At 38.6% G+C, this 27,266-nt stretch overlaps 1 protein-coding gene across 7 annotated transcripts in view; it reads left to right on the top strand.

The window, feature by feature from the left end:
• TCF4 (transcription factor 4) overlaps positions 1–27,266 on the top strand; it is a 413,931-nt gene that overhangs the window by 192,538 nt on the left and 194,127 nt on the right. For 6 of the 7 annotated variants that reach the window (XM_029059030.2, XM_016226204.3, XM_029059033.2 and 3 more), the window contains one exon: positions 18,652–18,716. In XM_029059030.2, coding sequence (XP_028914863.1) covers positions 18,652–18,716 — 65 coding nt within the window. Of the gene's footprint in view, positions 1–18,651; positions 18,717–20,426; positions 20,593–27,266 lie in introns of those variants that run through there. The other variant, XM_016226209.3, reaches the window with a different exon arrangement.

The raw sequence follows: 27,266 nt of genomic DNA, 5'->3' as shown, positions 1-27,266 counted from the left end.
GAATGTGCCCATAACACTTACACTTGATTTGGCTAGTGCCTCTGGTTCAGTGTTGCGCTTCAAACCTAATTATGCTAGAGACTACACAATCAAAATGGATACTCTGATACCCCAGAACGAAGATGTGTACAAGCGATCAGTACATGCGGCTTTAATGTATAAACCCTCTGTACGTTGTCATCCAAACCTGGAACTTCAGATCTCTACGTAATCACTAACCATTTGGGACCAACAGAGCAGCATGTTTTTGCCATATCAGCCTAAAAGTAGATTTGAAAGTTTCCTTTACTTGACAGAATAAAAAAATGATGAAGCTACACTGACTTATTGACCTGCTTTAAAACTGTACTCTAGAAAATAAAAATATGAATTGTAAGGAAATCAATGAATCATTTCTGCTGAGACTGATTTAAAAAAAAGTTCCACGTAGAGTTCTACCAAGAAAGAATAGAACATTCTTTCATAAGCCTGGCAAATATTACAAGTCTTGTATCCACCTCAAATTACAGAAAACATCTTTGAGACTTCATTAGAAACGATTTCCTGTTTGTTTAAATTTTTTGTTGTGAACTCTAAAATGGATTCCCCAGGAGAAAGTATATGCCTAACCATTCCTTGTTCGGACAAGATATGAAGATTGGCATGCCTTACATTGTTCTGTGAAATTCTTAATATAAACAGTCTTGTTTTTTTATAGCTAAGTATTTCCTTTGTATATGATATGGTTAAGAATGTCTACGTCTCCATTCTTCATTAGCCACAGAGTGTTCCAAGAAACAAAATTGGTTTCAGTCACTTAAAACAAAAATTGTCACAGTTTTCATATTCTCTGTGTGTGTGTGTGTGTGTGTGTGTGTGTGTGTAGTGGTGTCTCTGCTTGTGCACATTATGTGTATGTACATGTTAGAGAGTCTGTGTTTCATTCCCCTTGTGTTTAAAATGCACATTTATTTAAAATTGCTGTCAGAAGAAGGCCTTACTTTTTTATTTTGTTTCCTTTTTTTCTGTGGGCACACTGCCCGTCCAGATGGTGTAATGTCACCTGTAAGCAATCTGAAAAGATAGGTTAATTCTTACATTTTATAGAGCTTTTTTATTTTCTTGCGGAACAGTACAACTGAGTGTAGAGTAGCATCTCAAGGTATTGTTTCCTCTTTTCCTTTTAAAGAGCTTCCTGCTGTGATTGGTGCTTTTCCCCCCAAATCTGTATTTGGGGCTCAATTAAATCTGTGACTTAAGGCCTTTTTCTGATGTTGTCAAAACCACATCTGCTGAAATCTCTGACCACTTCTAATAAGTGTAAATGAGGAAGGGGTGGCAGTAAGTGAAGAAACAAGTGTAGATCAAGGGAACTGTGGTTAAGAAATGGATCAGTTTAATTTTTATAAAGCAAATGTCCCATCGGCTATGATAAATTTTCTCTTAACAAAATTAGCAGGAAAAAAAACCCAAAACTAAAAGGGACACCATCTCCTATGCCAGTGGCATTATATAACCGAAATGCATTAAATCCTAGAAAAGTTATACGCAACTAATCCACTTATGTTTTGTACGTTTTTAATTCTGCTTGGTGAGAGGATAACAAAAAGAAATGCTTCAAAATTGTATCTTTGGTTTCTCTTTTATTAGACAACTACATTTTTGCAAAAGATGCATATAATGTAGAAAGTATTTGGGTTAACATTTTGAAATCTGGAAGAAAATGTGCTTTTCCAAATAGTTATTAGATTTATGTTATTAGTTGACAGTTTGGTGTTGACTTGCTTCAGTTACTTTGTGTGTCTGCATTCTTTTTCCAGTAAACTTCTTCAATACTACCTCTCAGCCAGTTAAATTTATATATGTGACTTTTGCCCATGTTCAATGTTCATCCGCAGGTGGGCTCAAACAGTCCAGTGCAAGACCAAAAAGTCAAGACCACATTGTGTCCACATAAAAATCATTGTTTGTTGGGTGGTCATGTTTGTGTTGGCAGGTTTTGGCACTTTTTCCCGATTTTGACTTAATTTAGAAAGGATAGCTTTAGGGGATTCTAGCCTCCAAATTTGCCTCTTAGCAGAACATTATTGACACCAAATCTGTTCAGTTATCCTCTTCCACGGGCCCTTCCTTTCTTCATTTGAATATTCTGATTCTTCTCCCACTGATGGAGTGATTCTTGTGGGGATATTTCATGAGGAAAAGCAGTGATGATCAGATTGTTCAATCATAGGCATATCAGCACGTTCACTTGAGTTACTAAACTCTGTAATTAGGTACCTGTAAATGAATATTTCTGCTTTTACCAAGAACAAACACATCAGTCAAGAATTTCATCACCATGATTCAAAATTTCAAATTGGCAAACACTTTCAACCAGAAGTGTTTGTTTCAAGCAGCACAGTGAAGCACATTTGTGGGGGGCAGTGAAGACAGACAAATATTTCTGCAAGCATTTTCAAAAGCCATTTGCTCCCCATATTCCACTTGGAATCTTTCCTATTGGCTAGGAACTCTTGAAGACTGGACAATGCCGCCTGGTGGAAACATTTGCAAAGTTGTTTGCTGGCATTCTATTTAAACAGCTTTTGAAAGCCTTTGTGCTTTCCCGCAGTGTTTCTTTTACCAAGGAAAGATGCATGATTTTTAGAAATTTTCCAAGATAACCTAAGCCCCTTTGAAAAGGGCGTGAAAGAGAGATATTTGTAGAAACCTTCTAAACTATAAACAGTTACATTCAATGATATCAGACCATTTTCAAAGACCTAACTTAAAAGTTTCTCAAAATGTTCATTTTCCTGTGATTTGAAAATGGAAAATAAATTTTTTTGGGACAGAGTTGAATATGAAGACATTTGAAATTATTGTACTTGGAAATTACTAATGTTTGGAAAATAAGGCTTAGGAAACTCAGAGCAGGCCTATTTTCCAGCAGAGCAGGAAACTCATCTCCTATTTCCTAGGTATGTAATTCAGTATTATACTTAAAAGCCTTTTGGATCAGGTGCTATTTTACCATATGGATATTTTAATTAGAAATAACAGTGTAGATCTGGATACCCAAAAATGGTATTGAGAGTGAACAGAGATGTACTGTGATACATCGGTTCTGTATGTGTGAATTAATATATATGTACAAATATATCCATAAATTCACAAGTAAACAAGATAGGTGTTTTCATACACTCCTCTCACTTTCTCAAGTAGTATTTATAGATTTTAGAGTGTGTGTTGAGTTTTGGGGTGTTTTACCAACTTAGAAATTGAATATGGCATTTATAATAATCTTGCTGCATTGTTTCACATCTAAATATAAAGGAAATGATTGAACAATAAGCCTCCTATGCAAGTGTAAAATTATATTGTATTATAAACCAGTTGTATGGTTGGGTCCACATAAATATGTTTTTATAATTTAAATAACTGAAGAATGGTGCCTGATTTTCAGGAAGTGTCTGCGTGTTTTGGAAGATCATTGTTCTTAACTGAGAAAGGAATGAGTGCATTTGAGGAAACATTGTCATCATAGAGGAAAATGAGGAGTGGCAGCAATTTAGGGAAATGAGATTGCTGATCCATATTTTGGCTAGTCTATAAAAGTTCTGTGACGGCTTTCATGTTCTCAGAGCAGTTTGAATACTTGAACGATGACCAGGAGATTCTAGCCATTACAGATTGTGCAATTTTTTTTTTCTTTAAAAAGGCAACCTCATGAATATTTCTACAACAGCCCGGAGAGCAGTTGATAAAAATCACTGTTTGACATTGGACCAGATTAGTTTTGACACTTCTATAGAAAGCTTTTTCCGTTCTCATTACAGTTCCAGTTGTCTCCCCAAGAAATTTTCAGTACAAATAACAGCACTTGTTTTCCATTTTTTAAATTTATTATTTAAAAGATGAGTGCATGGTGTAACAATAACTGGTTGGTAGGCTCCTTTACTTCATATGTTTCTGTCCTAACTCCACAAATTCATACCTTCGTGGTAGCATGTCAAATCTTGGTAGTTTTATATGTAGTTAGTTACATCCTCCTTTGGAATGTCTCCTTCGTTCCACTTTGGAGAGCTTAAGAACACTCGATATTGTCTTCGGATAAAGTAACTTCGTCATCAGTTACCAAGGAGAAGACTGTGATGAGCCACCATCTTTACAGGGAGGGTAGATAGCAACCGAGGTCGGTTAATTCAGTAATTTGATTCTGTTGTCGGACAAACCTCAGGGGGAAAAGAAAAAATAGGACATGTCAGTTGTGAATGTTCAGCTTTTAAGGTTTTTTTTTCCCCCAAATATGAAAACTAGCGATAAACACTGGGTGGATGTATGTCAAGTAGTTTCAGCTCTGAAAATACTTCAAGTTTTCAGTTGACGTGCTCTGCCCATGAGATGAGACAATCGGTCTCGTGGCTGAGTAGCTTCGTTAGATACCAAAATGCTTATCTCGCATGACTACTTTGTAGCCCAGAAAGTAAAAACGGTGTCTTTGGCGGTTACCTTTGAAGGGATCTTTATTTGAAGAGATTTGACTGAGAATTTCAAGAGACAACAAGTAAAATCAATATAAAATAAAGTATGCGATTCGAAGTAAAGTCTATAGCCAAAACTCCTTAATTGTGATGCATTTGCTGAGTTTTCCTCTTCCATCGTCGGCCCTGCTCTGATGCCATATGGTGTACCATGGAACATTTAACTTGTCAGATATAATGGATTGTCCTGGAAGCAGATTTTCGCTTTGAGCGCTCGGCTCCTTTCTTGCATTTCACTCTCAGCTCCAGGCTGCAGGATGAAGGATTGTAGTGGAAATGCAAAGAAGAGACACACAGTTGATTCCCCTAAGAGAGTGACCTATATGCCACAAAATTTTACCCACGGAAAGAGGTATTATCCCTGTCACTGGCCCTAGCAGGCTGCATGTCAGAACCATTTAATTGCGTCTGGACTTAACAGATTGTGCAAATGTTTCAGAATCAAGTGCTTAGTAATAATAAAAGCTTGTCATTTCAACTTATGCAGGAACATTGACCAAGAAATGAGAATTATTTATTGTGACCTACATGTAATTTAAACTACCTAGAACTTGTATATTGGTTTATCTCCTAATGCTATCAAAATTTTTTTTTAAAAAAATGACATTAAGTACACCCCTTGAAGAGACCCCTTGATGACCATCGTTGGGCCTTTGCTCAGTAGATAGGAAAAAGGTAACCTATTGGGGTGGTCATGTATGTGGATAGACTAGTGATAATTGATTATCGTCATACATTTTGCACCTTGAAGCTGAAAGCAAAAATCTCTTTCTTGCCGTGCCCCATCTATTTGAAATTAAAGCCTACAGAATTCCTCTGTTGGATTAAGCCATCTCTCTGTAATAGTGATTATAATTTTAGTCAGTGTCTTTTTAACGTTGATTTTAGTCTCGTCATGAGGAATTTTGTGGTTTAAAATAGCTACTTTTGTTTTGTCTGAAATAGGCTGGGGAAACAGTTTTTACACTTAGTGGGCCTTTAAAAAAATGGTACTTGTTAAGCACTTAACTGTGTACCAGGCAATGTAATCTCTGGGGTACATAGAAGATAATCATGCTGGACACAGTACCTGTCCCACTTGGGGCTTACTGACTTTGTAGGAAGGAGGAGGATTTAATCCCCATTTTATAGATAAGGTGACCGAGGCCCAGAGAAGTTAAGCGACTTGCCTAAGGTCACACAGCAGGCAAGTGAATGAGGCAGAATTAGAACCCAGATCCACTGTCTCCCAGGCCCATTCTATTTCCCCCAGGTCTACTACCCTAATAGAAGGAAGCAGCATTGCTATAATAGAGAAAAATGTTCTTTTCCTAAACATTAAAATCACACCAGATTTAATGTTACATGCATTTTAGCTGGCATGTTTTGATTGTCAGAACAATTGAAATGGTATATATTTTTATTGATCCTGGAAAAATCTATATCTATCAAAGAACAAATTTAAAGGTAAAACTTTAAATTAACATAGTTACTCTATGACACTCAAGTATCGTTGATGAAAATTTTATCATAATTACCCAGGATAAAAAAATAGCATGCATTTGCTTCATGGAAGATCAGAAAATAAACATGTATAGAACAACTTTAAATACGTGGGTAAAACGCGTGACCATTACACAACGTAAGCGTGTGTTTATGTGTGTCAGTGTGTGAAGTGTGCACAAAGGTACGAAGACACAAACTGGTGAACTTCAGCATCACATCTTTTTATAACAATATATCGTCCTCCCAAATTTACCTAATAACTCATTTGTTCATCTTAGAAAACAAGTCACAAAGCCATTTTCTCAAGCAGTCTTGGGCCTGAGCACCTACTTGTGTGCTAAATTTGCAGGTTGCTTTTTGCCATTTTCGTCTACAAGTCATTTAATTCATCTGATTATTTTTCTACTTGTGTGATGAATTTGTCTATATTCTCAGCCCAGAGAATTTAAGAATGAATTTGGTGTCAAGCCACAAGTAACTTATTAGGATTTGGTTGCCCTCTGCTGGATGCTTCAAATTCAAACTCACTGGATGATCCTCACTATTCATTAGTCTATCTTTTCCGTAACCTTTGAAGGAGTGAGATCTCTTATTGCCTGTTCAACTAATCAATGTTTCTGAACTATATTGGCCCATGATTTATAATTGCATACAGGACTCTGTAGAACTTGGGGGTGGGGAGGGGGGGAATATCATATTTTTAGTAAAACAACATTAAAAATTATATAACAATATTTAGTCAATCAGTGCTGTTATATTTCTTTAGATGCAGACCAGCCTTCATTTTTCATTATTTCAAAATTCCCTCTTAGTACTCTTAATCTGAAATACGACAACGGGGAAACTACTGATAAACTTTCAAAAAATTTGCATCTGGTTTTGAGTTATGCCATATATATAGAGAGAGGTAGTATAAGTGCTACCTAACATAAGACTGATTTGTTAAGAACTTCGGGTAAGAACTGAAAGCTCAGTGTTTATTTACTTTGAGAAAAAAATATCCCAAACAACTAATACGTATTTACACTAACAAGCCATTTTCAGTTTTCTTGAAAAGCAAATTAACCTCACAAGCAGCCTTTAGAATAGTACCTCAGGAGCTGACATTTCACGTTAATGAAGTGTGAGATAGAAAAAGGCAAGTAAGCTCACTGTGGGCAGGGAATGTGTTTATCAACTCTGTTATACTGTACTTTCCCAAGCTCATAGAACAGTTCTCTGCACACAGTAGGCATTCAATGAACTGATTGATTGATTGTTAACACTAAGCAGTGTGGCCTAGTGGATAGAGCCACAGACCTGGGAGTCAGAAGGACCTGGGTTGTAGTCCCGGTTCTGCCACTTGTCTGCCGTGTGACCCTGGGCAAGTCACTTCACTTTTCTGTGCCTCAGGTACCTCATCTGTAAAATGTGGATTAAGACTGAGCCCCATGTGGGTTAGGGACTGTGTCCAACCTTGTATCTACCTCAGCATTTTGAAGAGTGTTTGGCATATAGTAGGAATTGCTTAACAAATACCATTGCCAACAAGATTGTTGTTTTATTCTTAGATCATGTTTGTTAAGGCAAATTTAGTGATACTACCTACCTAGGAAAGGGACAGTCATGATTTTGAACTGTAATCCTGTAATCCCAGCCTGCACGCTTTATTCCTATAATGCCAACCTAGTCACTGTAGGTCTGGTCTGTCTCACCGCCGACCTCTCTCCAATGTGCTGCCTCTGATCTGGAATGTCCTTCCTCTTCATATCCCGAGGACAATCATTCTCCCACCTTCAAAGCTTTATCACGGGTACATCTCTTCCAAGAAGCCTTTCTAAGTCCTCAGTCCTCTTCTTGCACTCCCTTAGACTTGGATTTATTCCCTTTATATATCCCTTCCTCAGCCTCCTAGCACTTATGTACATATCCATAATTCATTTATTTTAACTAACTTCTACCTACCCCTTTAGGCTGTAAGCTTGATGTGGTAAGGGAACATATCTCCCAACTCTGTCATATTGTGCTAACCCAAACGCTCAGTAGGGTGCTCTGCGTGCAATAAGTACTCAATAAATATATTTCATTGGTTAATAATTGAGTGCCTACTGTATGCTGAACACTGTACTAAGTGCTTGGGAGAATACAGCATAGCGAGTTGAGAGACATACTCCCTGATCACTTAAGAAGAGATAATCAAGTTCACTGCACTGCTAAAGCTTTCATTTTGTGCATTTATCAGAATTTATATTGCTAGTTGATGATTACAGGTGAATTTGATCTATTATATGAATGCTGCATCTTTTTGAGCTCTTTCCATGAAAGACACAAGTAACATTTCTAAAAGCTTAGAGGGGAGGATTTACATGTTCCAGCAACAAAACTATATGCCTAGAATTATACCTGTTTTCTGTTCCTTCCATGACATTCAGATTAAGCTATTTTTTTCTGAGTGATTTTTGTTTTTGTGCCTTGTGGTTAAACCTGGTTAAAATCCAGGTTTTTCTAATACGGGGTGCATTTCTTCTGAGTTGAGGTCCCTCAGTGATGAATGATGAGAGGTAACTCTAGTGACAGCTGCTATATTTTTTTTTTTGTCTGTTGACTATGTTCTTATCCTTTTTTCTCTTTTCTTCTATAATCTGTCTCCTTTCACCTCTTCTATCCCAATCCTTCAATGGCAACATTGCTTCATAATTCGACCCTCTTTGCCCCTTCCTCAAATACATTTCCATCTTCATATCTTGGCATCCCTTCTAGGCATGGCAAACTCTCAAACTCGTCATCCTGGGATTTAACTGGAAAAATGTTGCTTCTTCATGGACATGCTAAGACTTATCATAGGGCTAAGAATTCACTCTACTGTAGCTAAGGGACTAATGGCTGCTCTGGGATGGCCTGTGTCCATGGAAGTTGCCCATTGTGCTTGGCATCCCTACAATACATTGCAGTGAAGGAGCTGAAAGTCTTAAGAGTAAAGGGTGTAACGCTTTGGCCAGTTGCAAATTTGTGTTAAAAGTTACGCTATACTCTCTGACCATTTCTGCAGTTTCAGTACCCTGTTAAATAACAAATAAAATGTAAAACTATTTGATTTTCTTTGTATATTCTACTCTGCCATCTTTCGGATCTTTTTTTTTTTTATCTTTGCCTGTGTCCAAACCCGAACATACGCCATAGTATGCTTCCTAATTGTGCTAAGAGAATGCCATTTTATTACTGTTATTGTTATTATATTATCATTATTGTAATTATCTTTCTTATGACTTTACTATGTACTAAGCACTGGTCTAAGCTCTGGGGTGGATGGAAGTTAATTAGGTCCAGTGCAGCCTCTGTTCCACATGGGGCTCACAGTGTGAGTAGGACAGAGGACTGATACTGAATATACATTTTCCTCTTGAGGGAACTGAGGCACAGAAAAGCAAAGCGACTTGCCCAGCATCACCCAAGAGGCAACTCTCAGGACCCGAGTTAGAACCCAAGTCCTCTAACCCCCAGGGCCATGCTCTTTCCACTAGGGTAATTGGAATGCAGGGGAACCCAGATTTTAATCTCAGTTCTGTCACTTTTCTGCTGTAGGACCTTTGGGCAAGTGACTTCACTTCTCTGAGCCTCAGTTACCTCATCTGTAAAATGGGTTTTCATTACCTGTCCTCCCTTCTACTTAGATTGTGAGCCTCATGTGGGACAGGGGTTGTGTCCAACATGATTATCTTGAGTACCTCCCAGCACTTAGTACAGTGTCTGGTGTATAGTAAACACTTAGCAAGTACCGTTTAAATTAAAAACTAACAAGTCTAGGCTTTGATATCCCTCCTGCTCTTAGCCACATGCCCTAACATGGCCTGTAACGTGAGAGAAAATCTTTCTTCGTGACAGATACGTAAGAGAATCTGAGAAGACCAGATAAAGTCAGAATTCTTGAAGGTCTTATCCAAAGGACCCAATCCAACTGTCTTTTCTCCCACTTTAACACCTACGTATGCCATTGAAGGTAATGGAGCAGAGGTAAATCTTGCCACATGCTGGGAGAGAAAGCCATTTGCAAATTACAGTGGCCTCGACTCTCCATAAAGTTGGGATGTCTTGTGTTTCCACATGCTCAAATTATCTCTTTCTCTTTGGTGATTGAAAGAGATAGATCTAGAGGCACATTGGGTTTGGAACCTAAATGTTAGTCTTTTACCTTTGAAAGCCTTGGGTTAGGTGGATGGTTGCTCATTAGCGAAAAGCTGTTTAGTGATCTGAAATGAGTTCCTAATGGGGCATTTGAGAAATTCTTCTCTATGGACAAATGTAGAGGCCTATTACACTGAAGTAATAAGATTTCTTTAACCCATAATTGTTTTTGTTTAAAAAGCTAACTGAATCATATGGATTGTACGTTTGTGTTCTGTCCCTAGTAACCTACAGCATCATCAGGCTCACTAGTATCTGTCTCCTACAAAGCCTCTTATTGGCTGTCTGATTTGCACATTTATTTATTACAAAATGGTCAGTATACTAATTACCTTTATTGTTACCTGGACTTTCAAGATCTGGGTTATCTGTCCTGTTCTTGTTTCTACTACTAAGTTTTAACAGTTTAAATGACAGTTTTCATAATTATTTTGATGACTTAAAAAGAAAAAACTTTATGCAGTACTGGAAATTTGAAATATCAGATGAAAAAGATATTTTCTAAACATTAAAAATGAAAGTTCTAACCAACTAACCCCTTAGCATTATCTAAGGAAACTTTTTTCTGACATTCTTTAAAATGAAAGACAAAATTTTTGCTATCTCTCTATAGAAAGAGCAGCCCGACTTCAATCTGCGGCAAAGCAGCTTGCCGGCAAACTGTGTTATTAAAAGAAAAGGTTAACCTATACTACCAGAATATTAGGTTGGATCCAGCACATGAATACATTCTTGGAAGATAGGCTTGTTGGGGAAATATATGCATTTTTTTATGTTGTCCAGATTAATGAATTACAACTCCAACACTTGTACTTTAATTTGACCTGAAAGATCTTGTTCAATAATAATGATAACAATAGTAATAATATTTGCTAAGTGCTTAATATATGCAAAGAACTGTATGTACTAAGCACTAAAGTGATTGAAGATAATCCATCAATCAATCAATGCTATTCATTGAGCACTTCCTCTTTGACAAGTACCATACTAAGTGCTTGGGAGAGTGCAGTACAGCAGAATTGCCGTCATGTTCCCTGTCCAAAATGAGCTCACAGTCCAGAGGATCGGGCGCAATATTCTTTCCAGTATGCTCAAGCCATGACTGGGAAGTAGCTCTCTTTTTCAGAATCAGTTTAAAGAGTTGTATGCTTCATGAAACTATTGTTATTTTCAAGGAAAATATCTCTGGCCCAAACTACTTATGTGTGATTCTAATAGTGAGGAGAATAATGATGTTTGTTTCCGAATGTGAATAGTTTTTTTCACCGTTAAGAAATATGAAAATTTCAGTTTCTAAAATGTAACAGTTCAAGTAGGATGTTTGTTCCCCGTGTGGTTTTATCCATCAGCACAAAATGTGTGCCCCAAAAAGGCAACTGCTTGGCTTATGTCGAAACACCATAGAATACAGTTTGAATTTGAAACTGATTAATTCCCCCCACTGTATGATTGCAGCCCAATACCATATCTGCAGTCATAAAGCTAATATTTTTAAGAATTCATTGAAATGTAGGTAGGTAATAGGTACTAAAAATGTAAGTGAAACAAAGTTTGTGCCACAAATGAAGCTCCCATTGTGTTTACTGGGAACCAAACAGCATTGAATGTGACATTTGAAACATAGCACTTTTTGTTTGTTCAGATTACTTTACCTTTGATTATCGTGCTATATGATGACAATTCACTCAGTAAAATATTTGTTTGCACCTCTAGATATCACAGCACATCTGGAATATGAAATTACCCACTGTCCAAGGCAACTCAGTGTCTAATCACAGTGAGGTAGATTGGAGATGAAATGCAGCTGGAGCTCATAATTTTATAGGAAGACCACAGTCATATTATTAGGGCATTGTTTTTATTTTATTGCTACCAGAACAACAACCAAACGGGCTTAACTCTTTTTCAGACTTTCTTCAGCTCTACCATATTCCTTCCATTTTGATTGCCACTGGATTTTTCCAACTTTGGCAATTCTCTCAGGACTCATTTCCCTTTAATCTAGCCTAGATGATCGGACTTGGACTAAACCCTTCTTGATCTTTGTTCTTTGCTACCCTCAGAATAGGAAAAAGCCCCCACCAAATAGGGAAGAAAAAATTAGGGATTTTCCCTGAGAATGGTTCATCCATCTAGTGCATTGCTGAGAAACTGAAAATTTAGATTTTTAGTATAGAACAGTATTTAAAATAGCTGCAGATCACAGACCTCAAGACAGCAGCCATGGCACTGCAGGATTTGACAAAAATGATTCAGAATTCTGCTCTCTTTGAGCGATCAAGAATGAGTCTCTCCTCCTGTCCTTTTTCTTTCTGATACTCCAGCCATTTCCAAACTTGAGAGAGACTATGGCTAAGATCTGTCTTTCAGGTGAACTTCAGGGCCGCTGGTTTAGCTGTGAACTTATTAGTTCAAGGCCGCATCACTACAGTCAGTGGTATTTGAATGCTAACTTTATGCAGAGAACTCTAAATACTTGGGACAGCACAGTAAAGTAGAAAACAATCTGTATCAGGAGAGCATATGAGAAGCAGCATGGCCTAGTGGCAAGAACACAGGCTTGGGAGTTAGAGAATGTGGGTTCTAATCCCCACTCCGCCACTTTTTTGCTGTGTGATATCGGGCAAGTTACTTCACCTCTCTGGGCCTTAGTTACCTCATCTGTAAAATGGTTACTAAGACTGCGAGTCCTATGTGGGACAGGGATTATGTCCAACCTGATTACCTTTTATCTACCCCAGGGCTGAGAATAGTGCTTGGGCATAGTAAGCACTTAAATACTAACGTTTACATGTTTAGTAAAAACTACTCTTAGACTGACAGTTTTTTAGAGCGTAGCTCAGTGGAAAGAGCCCGGGCTTGGGAGTCAGAGGTCATGGGTTCGAATCCCAGCTCTGCCACTTGTCAGCTATGTGACTATGGGCAAGTCACTTAACTTCTCGGTGCCTCAGTGCCCTCATCTGTAAAATGGGGATTGACTGTGATCCTCAGGCAGGACAACCTGATTACCCTGATCTACCCCAGCACTTAGAACAGTGCTCTGCACATAGTAAGCGCTTAACAAATACCAACATTATTATTATTAGAGATCATAGGCATTTTAACAGAGACCATGTTTGTTATGGATAAAAAGAGGTTGGAATAGGCAGAAGCTATTCTAGCTGTATTTCTCCAACGGGAGCGTTAGTGACCTACTGTAATAAGCATATGTTGCCCCTGTAATTTGAATGGGTGATAGTATATTTTATTTTGAATTTACCTACCTGCTTTCTGCTCTGTTTTATTACTTTGTTCCAACATATTAAATAAGAAATAATTGTGTTTAAGTACACCATATAGGCCATTGATAAGACCCCGTGAACTTTTGGCAAGTAAGACAATATGTAAATAAAATGAATGGTAGACCATATATTATGGCTTTCAGTAAGTCACTGCTATTGTTTTTATAACAAATGATTAAGTCATTTTATAAGGCTAGAATTCACGTTTCTGTCCATTCGGACCACTAATCCACCTACTGACTTTATTTTATCCCTAATTCAGGTTACTGATCTTTTGTTTATTTAATAAAATTGTAAGTTGCGTTAAAATCATAATTTTTAAAATGCATCCAAATCACTAGCAACCGAAGATACCATTTTGCATTGTATGGAACTGAAGAAATGTCTATGAAAATAATTAGAGGAACAGATGAGAGGATCAAAGCTAATTATGGACTGGGAACACGCCCGTTAATTGTTGTATTGTACTTTCTTGAGCTCTGCACATAGTAAGCACTCAATAAATACTACTGATTCATTCAAGAAATTGAACATTGAGCTGCTTAGGTAGCAGTGAAAAAGATCCTCCTTTCAATTCCCAGAATTGGAAGTTACATTTATAGAGTCTTATTACATTACTGATCTTGATGCTTTTCCTTTCGTGGCTATTCACCCACTGAAACATCTGATCCCTAAATCCTAGTGATGGTCCTAGTGGTGGGTAGAATGATTCTTCTTTATGCACACACTCGAAAGCCTTGAGTAAAGTTTGGTCATAAAAGATAGGACACAAAACTGAACTAATACCGCCCCATTACCCTTTGGTCACCTAGTGGGTGTTGATTGTTGAATTGGATTATAATACGTAATATGCCAGTGAAGATCTTTTCATGGTTTTAATGCTTTCTCAGACACTTTCCTTTGATATCGAATAGTTCTTGCTTGCTCTTTATCTGAAGTTGTAAAGGTGATTCTTTACAAATGCATCATTTTGCTCGAAGGCTTCAATCAAAACCACACCCTTCACAGTGTTGAGGGACAATGGAAAATCCCTACTCCAAAATTCTAAAAGTAAATTAAAATAATTCTGAATCTGAAGTTGCATAATAACTCTGGCATATCAGGCATGCCCATTTCTCTCCAGTCAACAAAGCCATTGTTTTTTCTTTCTCCTATGGAATTGAAAAATGAAGATTGGCTGTGTGTTGCCGTCAAAGAATGGGGAAATGCCGGCCTTCGTGCCAGGAATAGCTTTAGTTTTCTACTTAATTTAACTCCTCAAAGGGCACCATAGGGAAGAAAGTGGTTTCTTTATTGATGTTACCGTTTTAGCGTCAAAAATGTGGGGTTTTTTTTGAAGATGTCTCGAGTTCAGGTTAGACTTACATATTCCATGTTGGCTTTCTGGATTCACACACAGCATATAACTGCTGGGTGTGCTCTTAGGAGCTGCATCTTAATCTTTCTTTGTCTATCGATCTATTGATCTGTCTCCCTTTGTCGATTCATTGGTATATGTTGTGACTCTGAATTTGAAGCATTTTTTTATTTTAATTCAAACTGAAATACTGAATTATTATATATATATATATATACTTTTGGTGGGAAATTGTTTAGCCAATGCATCAACTTGGTTTACAAAATCCTTTCGTAGTTTTCTCTCTGGTTTTCGAATGCAAAAGGCACAATTAAGGCATATCTTTTGTTACATGTACACAGGGTAACAGCAAAATGGTAACCAGCAGCAAATTATAACATTTGGTCCTTTTAGGTATAAAAATGAATCAAAGGCCTGACGAGATTTGTTTCTGGTTTGCATTTTGGGGCTTTCTTTTGGCATATGAAATGATACTAACGGGTACTTTTAGTTTTTAAAATATGGACAACAGTACTCCACGCAGTAAAAGACTTGAGCGATTAATGCTACCCTTATGCCTCTTTTGAGTAGTTTTAGCCATGGGGCTTGGCACTGCCATCATTGTCTTTGTGCCAAAAAATATCCGCAGCGGCTGTCGCATTCTAGTACTAGAGGGTTGTCTCGAAAATTCCGCAGTGAATGCGTCGGGCTTCTACATCACTCTCTACTCTCTCTTTAAAACATTTGAAAAGAATCCTCAGGTTCTGCAGACTTCGGTTTTGGGGGGGGAAAGAAAAAGAGACATCCCACCGCTTTGGACTCTTCTGTCCGAGTGTCGAAAATTAAGGCGCGATGTACTGTAAAAGTCAAAATGTCTAAGCTATTGTGTCCAAGAGCACAAATAGTTACTTAAGGAGCCTGCTCTAGCATGTTATCAGCACTCTAGCAAATTTTATTATCTGAAACAAATGTGCCAGTGAATTTTAAGCAGAAAATCAACATCAAGACCGTAGCTAATTTTTAATGGACAATTTATACAAAAGATATTTTTCCATAAAATGAAATGTCATTTAAAAGCCTGTTTATTTCATAATTAAAATGGATTGTGAACGACATATGCATATCTGAAAAGATGGCAGGGATTTTTCTACAATCATTGGTTATTTTGTTCCCATCCAGGGGTTTTAGTTTTGAAGGCAGATTTACGGTTGAATTTGGGAACAAAAAAGATGCAATAAAGTTAAAGGCTTACACTATCAGGATGAAATGTGTTCACTCATGATCTCCCAAGTTATCTATTTGATGGTAAAAGTGGATGCTATAGATGAAATCTTTATAAGGAGCATAATCCTAAAAAAAAGTCAATCTCCCAATCTCCTGCTGGCTGCTTTGCCTCTTTGGTACCTCCCAGACTTCGACAGAGTCCTGGACGAGTGCCCATTGATGTCATGGAAACACTCAAATTACTGAGAATGATTCATGTCTATGCTGTTCTCTTATCCTCCCCCACACAAACAGGAGTAGATTTTTAACCCTGACAACTTGTAATTTGCTGTAGGTTTATTTTTGTATCCGAATAAATATTTTTTAACATCTAAAATTAAGATGAGGTAGCCTGTACCCGATATGATCGTAAAGGGCACCGGCTTTGGGCAGTCTGGGGTATCACTCTCAGGGCCACTGAATTGGTAGCCTGAAATTAGTTTTTCACCGCTCCCCATGCCCCTCTCCCCTTTTCAGTGATTGTTTGTTTGCACTGTCTTGCTAGCCATACAATAGTAAAACAAGTAGTCCTCACTATGCTCCCATGAAGTTTGGGGTCTCTAACGTCAGAGGAATTCCAGCAGGATATTCATCTTCTCAGTTCTCGGCATGGGACCCAGAGTTTGAGATTAAAATTCGATGATGAAATGCCAGTGAAATGCTACGGGGTTTTTCCTCAGTGCTGATTCCACGAGGACAACACAGTAGATGGTCCATCTTCATCAACTCTGGGCGTGGTTGTCCTTTCCAGAGATAACAAAGAGAGGAGAATAGGTGCTCAACTTCCTGGAAAGTGAAAGCAAACTTGCCCATGTATTTGGACTCTGCCTTTGTTAAACCCGGAGACTGATGTCAAAAACGAGGTGGTTTTTCTTAAATCCAAAGTATTTTTAGTCCAGGGAACTCAAGAAAATTATGCTACACTCTGCCAGTGACTCCTCCTTTTTGGCTAAGGCTCATCAGTGTTTATGAAGGAAGGTCAAGTGATACGGTAGCTTTAGGCTAAAGAAAAGTCGTGGAAGGGTAAAATAGATCTAGGACCATTTAAAGCATCTGTAACAGGTAAATGCTTCTTTCCTTCTGTCTAAAAATCTTCCCGTGACAGCAGAAATATCCTTATTCTGTTCCTAGTGTTCTGGGGTCCTGAATCAGAGAAATAAAACTGGTATTTGCAACTGTTTTGAACTTGACATTTAGTTCCAATCCTCTAAAGACAAAATGTCAGTTTCCAGAGCAGTATACGTCACCCCAATCAGTTCATTTAATTCTAGGGGTCAGACTTAAGAAAAAAATAGTCCAGGTTTACATTTTATGTTTGCTATTTCCCAAGTTAATAAGAGATCACAAGCAATTAATGTAAAAACAGAAGTTCCTCTCTGTATCCCGGTGCTGCATGTAAAATTATTTTTTTATGACCGACAGTGGGGCAAGCGGTGATGTCTTATATTGAGCTAAGGGTAAACTTTTTCGAGGTCTTATAGTGTATTGTCTTGGGAGTGCAAATTTATTTCCCCTTCACACTGACTTTGCATTTTTTTAAAGATTGAGGCAAGAAGACAGCCTTTAGTTGCTAGTGTGGCTTGCATCTTCTCTTAAATGCTCAGAATTTAAAAGAGGTGTAAACTCAGCTCCTCAATCCGGAGGGAATGTTGTCAATCTTTCAATCACATTCCCACACCATCCTTCAATGCTAGGCGGCACTTTTGTACTGGTAGCCCTTAATTTTCCACGAATGCCCTTTGTGTGTTACCCAATGTGTTTTGTAGCCCACCTTCTCTTTAATGTGGCTTCTTTATCTCCGTTTTCGATTATCAAGGCTAAAAATACTTTCCAAAGAAACGGAAAGAGAAGACTTTGATGTCATTTTTCAATATGGCAAAACGGTATCCAATCGTTCCGTTTTATGTTTGGATCCTTAAAGAAAAATTGAGCGGTTTTTCAGCTACAAATTAGGTAGTCAAGGCTGGCAAGGGGTTCTGATTATGTCCCAGCACACCCAGCGCAGTGGTTGCATTAGAAGTTTAGTAGAGAGGAGCGGGCTTCTAATGAAATCTCTATTTTTGCCTGGTGAAGATTCCATAATTCATTGATAGTGAGCAAATTCACTTGTGGACTAGGGGAGTTTTCGAAAGAATTTGAATTTTGACTCATTTATTTTGCTAAATTCACCATCTGGAGGATCTGTGATTGATTAGCTTTGGCCTCTCCATTAAGTGTCAATATAATCAATGGGAATGACTATGCTGGGGTCATTACATAGGTAGTTTGCCTGCTGTGTAAATAAAAATAAAATGATTCAAATTTTGAGTGGGAGAATGAGAATGAAAAGAAGGGATGTCAATTCGTTCGGGAAAGCGGAGGCCATTTAAATGACAGTTTTAGGAAGTGTGAAGCAGTTTGGCTAAGAATAGGAATGAAGGATATTTTTTTTCCAGTTTATCATAGCCAGAGTGAAGAAGTGTTAATCCCTGTCTCTTGCTTGCATACATAGCCGGTAGTGCCTACTTTACATATGTAAACACCGAGAAAGAAAAGTAGCTGTTACCTGAAGGAAATTTTTTAAAAGAAAAAAAACAAAAAACCAAGATTTAAACTTTTTTTTTCTCATTTCTACCGACAGGTAAAACGGAAAGGGGTTCATATTCATCTTATGGGAGAGACTCCAATTTACAGGGTTGCCACCAGGTAAGTGATAATCTATTCACTAGAAAGGTTGTGATGAATTAGCCTAGTAAATGAGTTTGTTTTGTAAAACAGGTGACACATTCTAAAATTTGACACTGTGATGCGCTGTTTGCAGATGAGTATTTCTTATAAAATAATGAAATTGCCTGCCTTAGCTTCAGTGTTTACCTCAGTCTCAGTTCTGCTTTGTCAGACCAGTGCTGCTGCTGTGCACTGATACTTCCGCCCATAACTGTCCCAGGGCCGGGAGGTTTGCAAACGATTCATTGCTGCCCAACAGTTCCATCTGCCTGATTTCTTCATAATTCTTTGATTTAATAAGTTATGAAAGTGGAAACGCTCTGTGGAGTGGGTGTCAGACCCTGGTTTGGAGTGGCGATTGCTGTAAATTATAGTTTTCAGGGAGACTGTATGGTGTTGTGTGAAAACAGGGTTAAATTGAGGGACAAAAATGTCCGTGAAAATATGATTTGTTGTCCCTTTTTGTTTCTGAATTGTTTTTGGCTGTAAGTCAAGGCCAGCAGGCTAACAGCAAAGCCGTCTCGAGGGAAGCATGCGTGAGCTAGAAAAATAAGAGTACTTTAATTAAATAATAAAATGCCAATGTAATACAAAGGTATAGCATGTGTGTGTCTGTATCTCGGTGCACTTTGCGTTTTCCTGCTTCTTGCTCTCCCGAGAGGACCTGGTTCTAAAAATACTATCAATAGCCAAAAGTCTTAGCTTTGTTTCAAGACAATTGGTTGTTTCAAAATGCTTTCTTTCTCTATTTTAGCAGTGGTATTAATTGTATGCTTAAACTCGCTCTTTTTTAAGCATAGACCTTTTTTAAGTGGGGCGGGTCTTACTTTAGAAAAGTCAAAAGAATGTAAGAGCCCTTTTTAATATTCAAAGCTTTCTACTCTGTTGTATTATTCTACTAAACAGAATGCTTTTTTTGGTGTGCAACGGGATTATAATTCTTGCTCTTCTCAACTCCCACATCCACTCATTTTCTTTAATGATATGGAAAATATCTCTTTGGAATTTTTTTAAGCAACCTGTTCAATTCAGCCCCCAAAAAATTGTAAACAAAAATTAGTTCGAGGAATCGAATAATGCCGTGCAGGCTTTGCTTGCTTATAAAGATGCGTACGTGTCATTAACACACCTCTGAAGCCTGGATTTCTGGTTTCCTTTCTGCATCCCTTTTCTATTTATAAGTTTCAAATCTTCAGCCCTCTAAGTTGGCTGCCACCAACCCAGTCAGTCAAATTCTGCAGTAGAGGAATCGTTGGGTGAGACAAACTGCGAATTGGTTAGGAACTAAACACTGCTAATGTTGTAGAGCGCAGTTCGTGGCAGTTTGTTTGGAAAGAATTCTGCAGGAAAGAAATTTACAGCCATTCCAGTGCAACGGAAACATCTTTGGAATGTGAGTGCAAATGTTCGAGGTAGATAGCTTGGCCTACGAGCTCTCAGTGCTGGGTCCCTAGTGTAAAGCTTTCAATTCCTGCCCCAGCCCCGTTTCTGCGTGTCTGGTTTCAGAAAGCCGAGGCAGAGGTCATTAGAGTTTTAGGGAGAAGAAGGTTGACAACATCCTTCCTTTTTGCAGATGGTGATGGAATAAGTCTCTGTTTTCACTGGGCCCCCCTTGGTTGGTCAATGAGAGAATAGACGTGCTGGCCCCTGCATCCTTTCTTACTAATAGGAATTGGCGTGATTCCTTACAGACACAAAGATTTCCTTTGCTGACTAAGCGAGAGGCCCCTTAACTTGTGAAATCATCAGTCAGGCTGCTTGAGTCTAACTGTTTATGTACAGAAACACACATTCTGGATTTGTGTGGAACGGTTCCCTCTGGTGAAATTGAAGTTGTGTCTTTGGAGCGTACCAGGTGAGCCGAAAAGGGGAGAGGTGGGGGCCGGCCTATCTTGTTATGTTTTATATTCTATTTATAGAGGCGATATTTATTGATCTCAGTATAGTATCAATATATGCCTTAGTTGACTCACTTGAAGTCCTCCGTTTCCACAGAGCAAGGGAAGGGAACCGTGGTAGTTCGCTTCACTTTCTTTCCTCTTGAAAAATATTATCTTATGTGTGAATGGCCACTCTTCACAGAATTGCATGCAGCACTAACCTGAAGAAATATGGCCTATAGTTTGGAATTTCTTTGAATTCAGTGACAAAGGAAGAAGGTTATGAATTTTAGCATCTGTTTGATTTTTCTCTGACCTTGTGGATTAGAAACATGTACGTTCGTGTTCTGATGTATCCTATTAGCCTAATGCTAGTATTTGCTGAATTCTGACTCAGAGCTTAGGACGTAGGTAGTGTCCCAAAGCAGAGGGCTTCCAATCGAAAAACCCCAGATTACACCTGGAATGAGTTGTCGCTGTGGAAGACGGAAGGCGATTGACGTATAGGTGAGGAGTAATTTGCCTTTGTTTCTTCTTTCCCTTCCTTATGCTGTCATTTGTAAAAGGAGAATCCTATAAGGAGGATTGAAACGATATACCCTAACATCTCCTAAGGTTTCATCACTGTATGATTTATGTCCCTCTGTAGAATAGGCTGATAAGGCTAGAATCAAAGGTGGGTCTGATGTTATGCTCATAATTTTCATTTGGCAGCTGACAGTCTTTTCAGGAGCTATCAAATTGGGGTTTATCAAAATGTAAACTACAGGTGGCTTAGAAACCACAAGGAAAAAGAGTAACATTGAGATGGGTGTTATTCTGAAATGTTTTTAGAGTTTAGCCCCTATATTTCCTTAGAGAGTTGACAGTGGAAATGCTCAGTTCAATAATATTATGGGAGTTATGTTGCCCCTGAAAAGTTGGGCATTTCTTAGCAGATATAAACAACCGTCATTCTGGCTGTATTGGATTTTTTCCCCTGTTTGTTTTTCAAACCATTTGAGTTATTTCAAAGCAGTACTGGAGTGATTAGGTTGTTTAGAATTCCTTAATGATTTTAAAATGAAATTTTTGGCGGTAAGGATTTTTTTTTATTTAGAAAGAAAAGAAACCCACGGATTTATCAAAATTGAGTTTTTTCATAGTCTGCTTCTTACTAAATAGTGGCCAGACCAGATTTGATCAAACTGGACCCAGATATCATATTAGAACTGAAATTAAAGGTGACAAATTTTTTTAAAAATATGTAGTTTGTAACGCAAAATATGATAGATATTAAAGTAAGTGGAAATGAAGTTTTTTTAAGCCAGTTAACCTAACTTTAAGATGGTAGAAGCAAGTGTTATTGTAAGTCATATCTTCAGAAAAATGTTAATGAATCTTTCTTTGTTTCCTTTTGTTTATTTCATAATGGGCAGCCATACAATTTCAAAATCTTTTGGTTATATGGGAATGTGTTTGGGGGTCGGGAGTGGGATAGGTATTTTTCACTGAAGCTGCCTACTTGCGGACGTCGTGGCTAACACTTTCAGGAAGTGGAAATCTGTATTGCTTTACATATTTTTAATTTACAATTTAATATTAATCCCTCTGTCTCTCTCTGATTCATTCATTCATTCAATAGTATTTATTGAGTGCTTACTATGTGCAGAGCACTGTACTAAGTGCTTGGAATGTACAAATCGGCAACAGAAGTATTATAAGTTTTATACTTATCAGTAGTATACTTATAATACTGTTAAGTATTATAGTTCCTTGGTTGAGTTATGGCATCATATTTATGTCCCAGCATCATCCCTAACTGTCTTATGTGGATCCACTTCCCAGCCCTCCTGTCTCTGTTTTCTTAATAGTAAAGTACCACAGGTCAGTTTATGAAATAAATGAAATATGTACAAAGTGCTTTCAACCCACCCCAGAACAACCCAGATAGTTCTCTAACCAATTTTAATAAATTTCCACCAGGTCCTACCACCTCTTCTGGTAGTTTGTCCCACTGCTGAATCCCCATTACAGCCAAAAGAATATCTTTATATCTAACCTGACTTTCTCATGTATACAGTTTGAGCCCAGTTCTTCCATGCTGTTAGATTGTGTACTACTTCTGGCACAGAGTCCAACTGCCACGTACGTGCACTTTCCCACCACTTAGTGAGGTGCTGTGCACACAGTGCTTAATAAATACTATTATGAATTTGTAAGAACACATTTCAAAACTTCTCCTAGCATCTTGTATCGTGGTCCTATAAACACCTCCACCATGGCCGTGGATAGAGCATCTATGTATTTTTTTTTCCCTAGGCTGTCTGAAGTAGGCACAGAGATCTATTCTAAAAGAGTCTTGCTGTAGATGTCTTTCCCTGCACATAACCTGGGCCTCATATTTTTAGAACCGGTATGAGCACCTGGACTCTGCATCGGCTGATGGGCAAAAAGGCCCACATTATACATCACCGATATTTACTAGTGGCCTCGATCGATTTAGAAACATATTTGGGGGAACGTTATTTGATGAGTGCCTGCCATGTACTTGGGCCACAGGCGAAAGAAGCCTTCGAAGAGTCTGAAATCTAATGGGAAGACAGTAGACATAAATGGATAAGTATGCCATATTGAAGATGGTAAAAATAATCATTGTGGTATTTGTTAAGCACTTACTATGTGCCAAGCACAGTACTTCGTGGTGGGGTAGATACAAGCTAATCGGATTGGACACAGTCCCTGTCCCATCTGTGGCTCACAGTCTTAATCTCCATTTTATGGATGACATAACTGAGACCCAGAGAAGTTAAGTGACTGCCCAAGGTCACACAGCAGACAAGTAGCAGAGACAGGATTGGACTCAGATTCTTCTGAATCCCAGGTCTGTGCTCTATCCATTAGGCCATGCTGCTTCTCGTTGTGGGCAGGAAAGGAGAGTATCAAAGAACAGTGCTCCAGTGCTTAGATCGGTGCTCCAGCGCTTAGAACAGTGCTTCGCAAATAGTAAGCGCTTAACAAATGCCGTCATTATTATTATCAAAAACAGATACAGGTGGATAGAAAAATAAATAAATAGATAAATGCTGAGATGGCTGCTAGGATGGCATAAGCAGGAGAATGAAAAAATTGATCTTCAGGGGAATTTCCTACTTTCTTCAAGGAGGTAAAAAAACAATGGGACTGACAGAAGAAGGAGCTAAGAGTAGCATGTCAGGAGCGAGAGTCAAAATGAAAAATCTCAAGTTTTGACAACAGCTGCCCAAGATAAATAATGGATTGTCGTGGCTGGGGTTGGTGATAGAGTTAAAATAGGTAAAGGAAGGAAGGAAGAGAGGGAGGGACAAAGGCAGAGAAAGAGAAGGGTTAACCAGTCTAGTATTAGTATTTTTTTTTCCCTGTAGTATCTGTTAAGCACTTGCCATGTGTCAGGCTCTGTAGAATTTGGGACTGAATACTGCAGTCAAGAAAGAGAAAATTATCCAGAGGTGAGGTATTTCATCCCACAGGAGAACTGGAAGCACTCTTGTTTCAGAATCTTGTGTAATTAGACCCTGGCATATGAATACCAGATCTCCAGTTCCCACATCGAAGAGCCTGAGGTCATTTTTTAGCCAAAGGGATGCAAAAGAATTAGGTTTAGAACCACCTGGAGTCTCATAGACCAATGGACAGTGGTGCTATTTATGATGCTGTTCTAAAAGGAGGCAAAATTGTCAGACTTAAACGAGATCTAAATCTAAGGTAGGCTGATCTTTCATTAATTAGGTCCCACAGAGAAATACCTGCAGAGAAATACCCTTTTCCCAGCAACTAGGCAGTCCGTGCAACTGATGGAGACAGTAAGCTCCTTGTGGACAGGGATCACGTTTACCTATTCTATTGTATATTTCCAAGTGTTCCGTGCAGTGTTCTGCACACAAGTCGTCAATAAATGCCACTGATTGATTAATGAAGCAGTCTTCCTTCTCTCTGGAGGGGAGAATAGCATGCAGACAGTTGGACAGTAACCCTGTTATCTCTTTCTAATCTAAATCATTTACATTTTTTGTTGTCTCCCCTTTCTGCATGAATCCTATCTAGAATGCTTTGGTGTCTTGACCCCACTTAATGCACTGTGATTTTATATGGTGGGTGCTATTAAGGAACCCTCCTGGCACTCTACTTGCTTCTTTGGGTGGGGAAAAGATTGTTTTTATTACCTTTGCATACAGCGTTACAGAAACCATCAAACTATTTGCAGTCCTCTTTGGAGTGCTAAAGATTATTTTCATTGCGGCTGAATAGAATAGCTTTTATTTAGATCAGTTTTACTGAAGACAGAGGGATTAGGTGGTGTGAATATGATCCAGACACTGAATTTGAGAATTCTTGAATTATAATTTCAGCAATGCGAACTAGATGAGTCATTTTGCAATTATCATTTAATCTCTCTCAAGTTTTTTTTAAATGAATCAGTGAAATGGGATAATAATTTTAAATATTCCAAAGATAGCAGTGGCTACAAAATTAATTGTTTTTTTAAAAAACCCTTTCAACTAACTATTACTATAATAATAATGTTGGTATTTGTTAAGCGCTTACTATGTGCCGAGCACTGTTCTAAGCACTGGGGTAGACACAGGGGAATCAGGTTGTCCCACGTGGGGCTCACAGTCTTAATCCCCATTTTACAGATGAGGGAACTGAGGCACAGAGAAGTTAAGTGACTTGCCCAAAGTCACACAGCAGACAAGTGGCCGAGCCGGGATTCGAACCCATGAACTCTGACTCCAAAGCCCGTGCTCTTTCCACTGAGCCACGCTGCTTCTCTATACTACGTAGTGGATATATAAGATTGTCCCTTATGTTGCGGATAATAACATGGGTAGGATTTTTTAAGTAAGATGATGGCTTGGTGGATATTGGGTGTCTGCCCCCCTACTTATCCTCGTTCCACTCCCACTGTGAGCCACTGTGCACATATTGGTCCCCTGAATAACACTCTACTCTCTATGCTTTGATTTCATCTCTCTAGGAATCAACCCTCTATTCACACACTCTTCTCCCTGTACTTTCTCCCCTTCATTTCTGACATACTCTCTCCAAGTTCAGAGCTGTTCTAACATCTCCTCCAGGAAGCCTTCCATGACCAAGCTTTTATCTCCCCACTCTGCTACATCATCTGTGAACTGGAGTGCATACTCCCTATGTGTGTAGGTAGGTATTCATCCTACCCCTTTTTCCAGTCAGTTAGTCATATTTATTGAGCGCTTACTGTGTGCAGAGCACTCTATTAAGTGATTGGGAGAGTATAATATAACAATAAACTGACACATTCCCTGCCCACCACCATCTTACAGTCTCATTTATGTACATAGCCTTGTTTGCTTGTTTCCCTTACTTGTAATCTATTTTAATGTCCGTCTCCTCCTGCTAGATTTTAACCTCTTTGAGAGCACAGATCCTATCTAGTTGTTTTATTGTACCATCCCAAGCACTTAAGACAGCGCTTTGCATGTAATAAGCATTCAGTCCTTGATCAATTGATGTCTACACCAGGCCAAGAAACTATTTTGATTTTATACAGCACTTTCTTTCTTGCAGATCACTTTTCAAACAATTTATCTCCTTTTATTCTAATGGGAACATACCTGTTTGGGAGGAGAGAGTTTGAATTGGGCTGCGTTAACCACTAGCTCTGTAATCAGTAACCTGGTTCAGGTTCTTCATTCCTTGTTACCAGTAGAAGACTCCACATTTTACAGATGAAGAAACTGAGACCTAGAGAGTTTAAGAGCCTTGTGCAATGCCTTGCCACATCAGGCCAGTGTCAGAACCAGGACTAAAACCTAGATCTTATGACTCTCAGAACTCTGTATATTCTACTGAGCCACACTGCTCTGTGGTCTCCAGTGAGAACTAGAAGACAATTCCTTCTCTTTCGAGGGAGCTCTAGTTGTGCTGGTCTCCTCTAGACTGGGCAAGGGTCCTGGCTATACTAGAGTTAGACCATATTAGAATTACTTAATACAGTGCTCTGCACACAATAAGCGCTCAATAAATAAAATTGAATGAATGAATATATGATAGGGTTCCTTGTAGGGCAAGGAATATGTCTGTTTATTGCTGTATTGTACCCTCCCAAGTGCTTAATACAGTGCTCTGCACACGATAAGTGCTCAATGAATATGATTGAATGAATACATAGGGTTTGTTTTGCCCTTCAGCCCATCTCCTACCTTACATATGCTATCATACCACATCTCCATCTAAATATTCACCACCCATAAATTCATCAGGATGTGTCACATGACACTATTTCATAGACCTAGATTTGAGAAGCAGCATAGTGTAATGGACAGAACTCAGGACTGGAAGTCAGATGGTCATGGTTTCTAATCCCGGCTCCACCACTCATCCGTTGGGTGATGATAGGCAAGTCACTTCACTTCTCTGTGCCTCATTTAGCTCATCTGTAAAATGGGGATTGTGATTGTGAGCCCCACGTGGGACAGGGACTATGTCCAATCTGATTTGCTTGTATCCACCCTAGTGGTTAGTACAGTGCTTGGCATATAGTAAGTGCTTAACAAATATCACAATTATTATTATTAAGTGTGGAGATTATGAGGCCCTTTTTCTGCAGCCTGCTCACTGCTGGAGCAGAGACACAGTTCTTGTGTCAGTT

The sequence above is a fragment of the Ornithorhynchus anatinus genome, chromosome 3 (genome assembly GCF_004115215.2).
Source record: "Ornithorhynchus anatinus isolate Pmale09 chromosome 3, mOrnAna1.pri.v4, whole genome shotgun sequence".
Classification (NCBI taxonomy): Eukaryota; Metazoa; Chordata; class Mammalia; order Monotremata; family Ornithorhynchidae; genus Ornithorhynchus; species Ornithorhynchus anatinus.
This window is presented reverse-complemented; position numbering and strand designations above follow the sequence as displayed.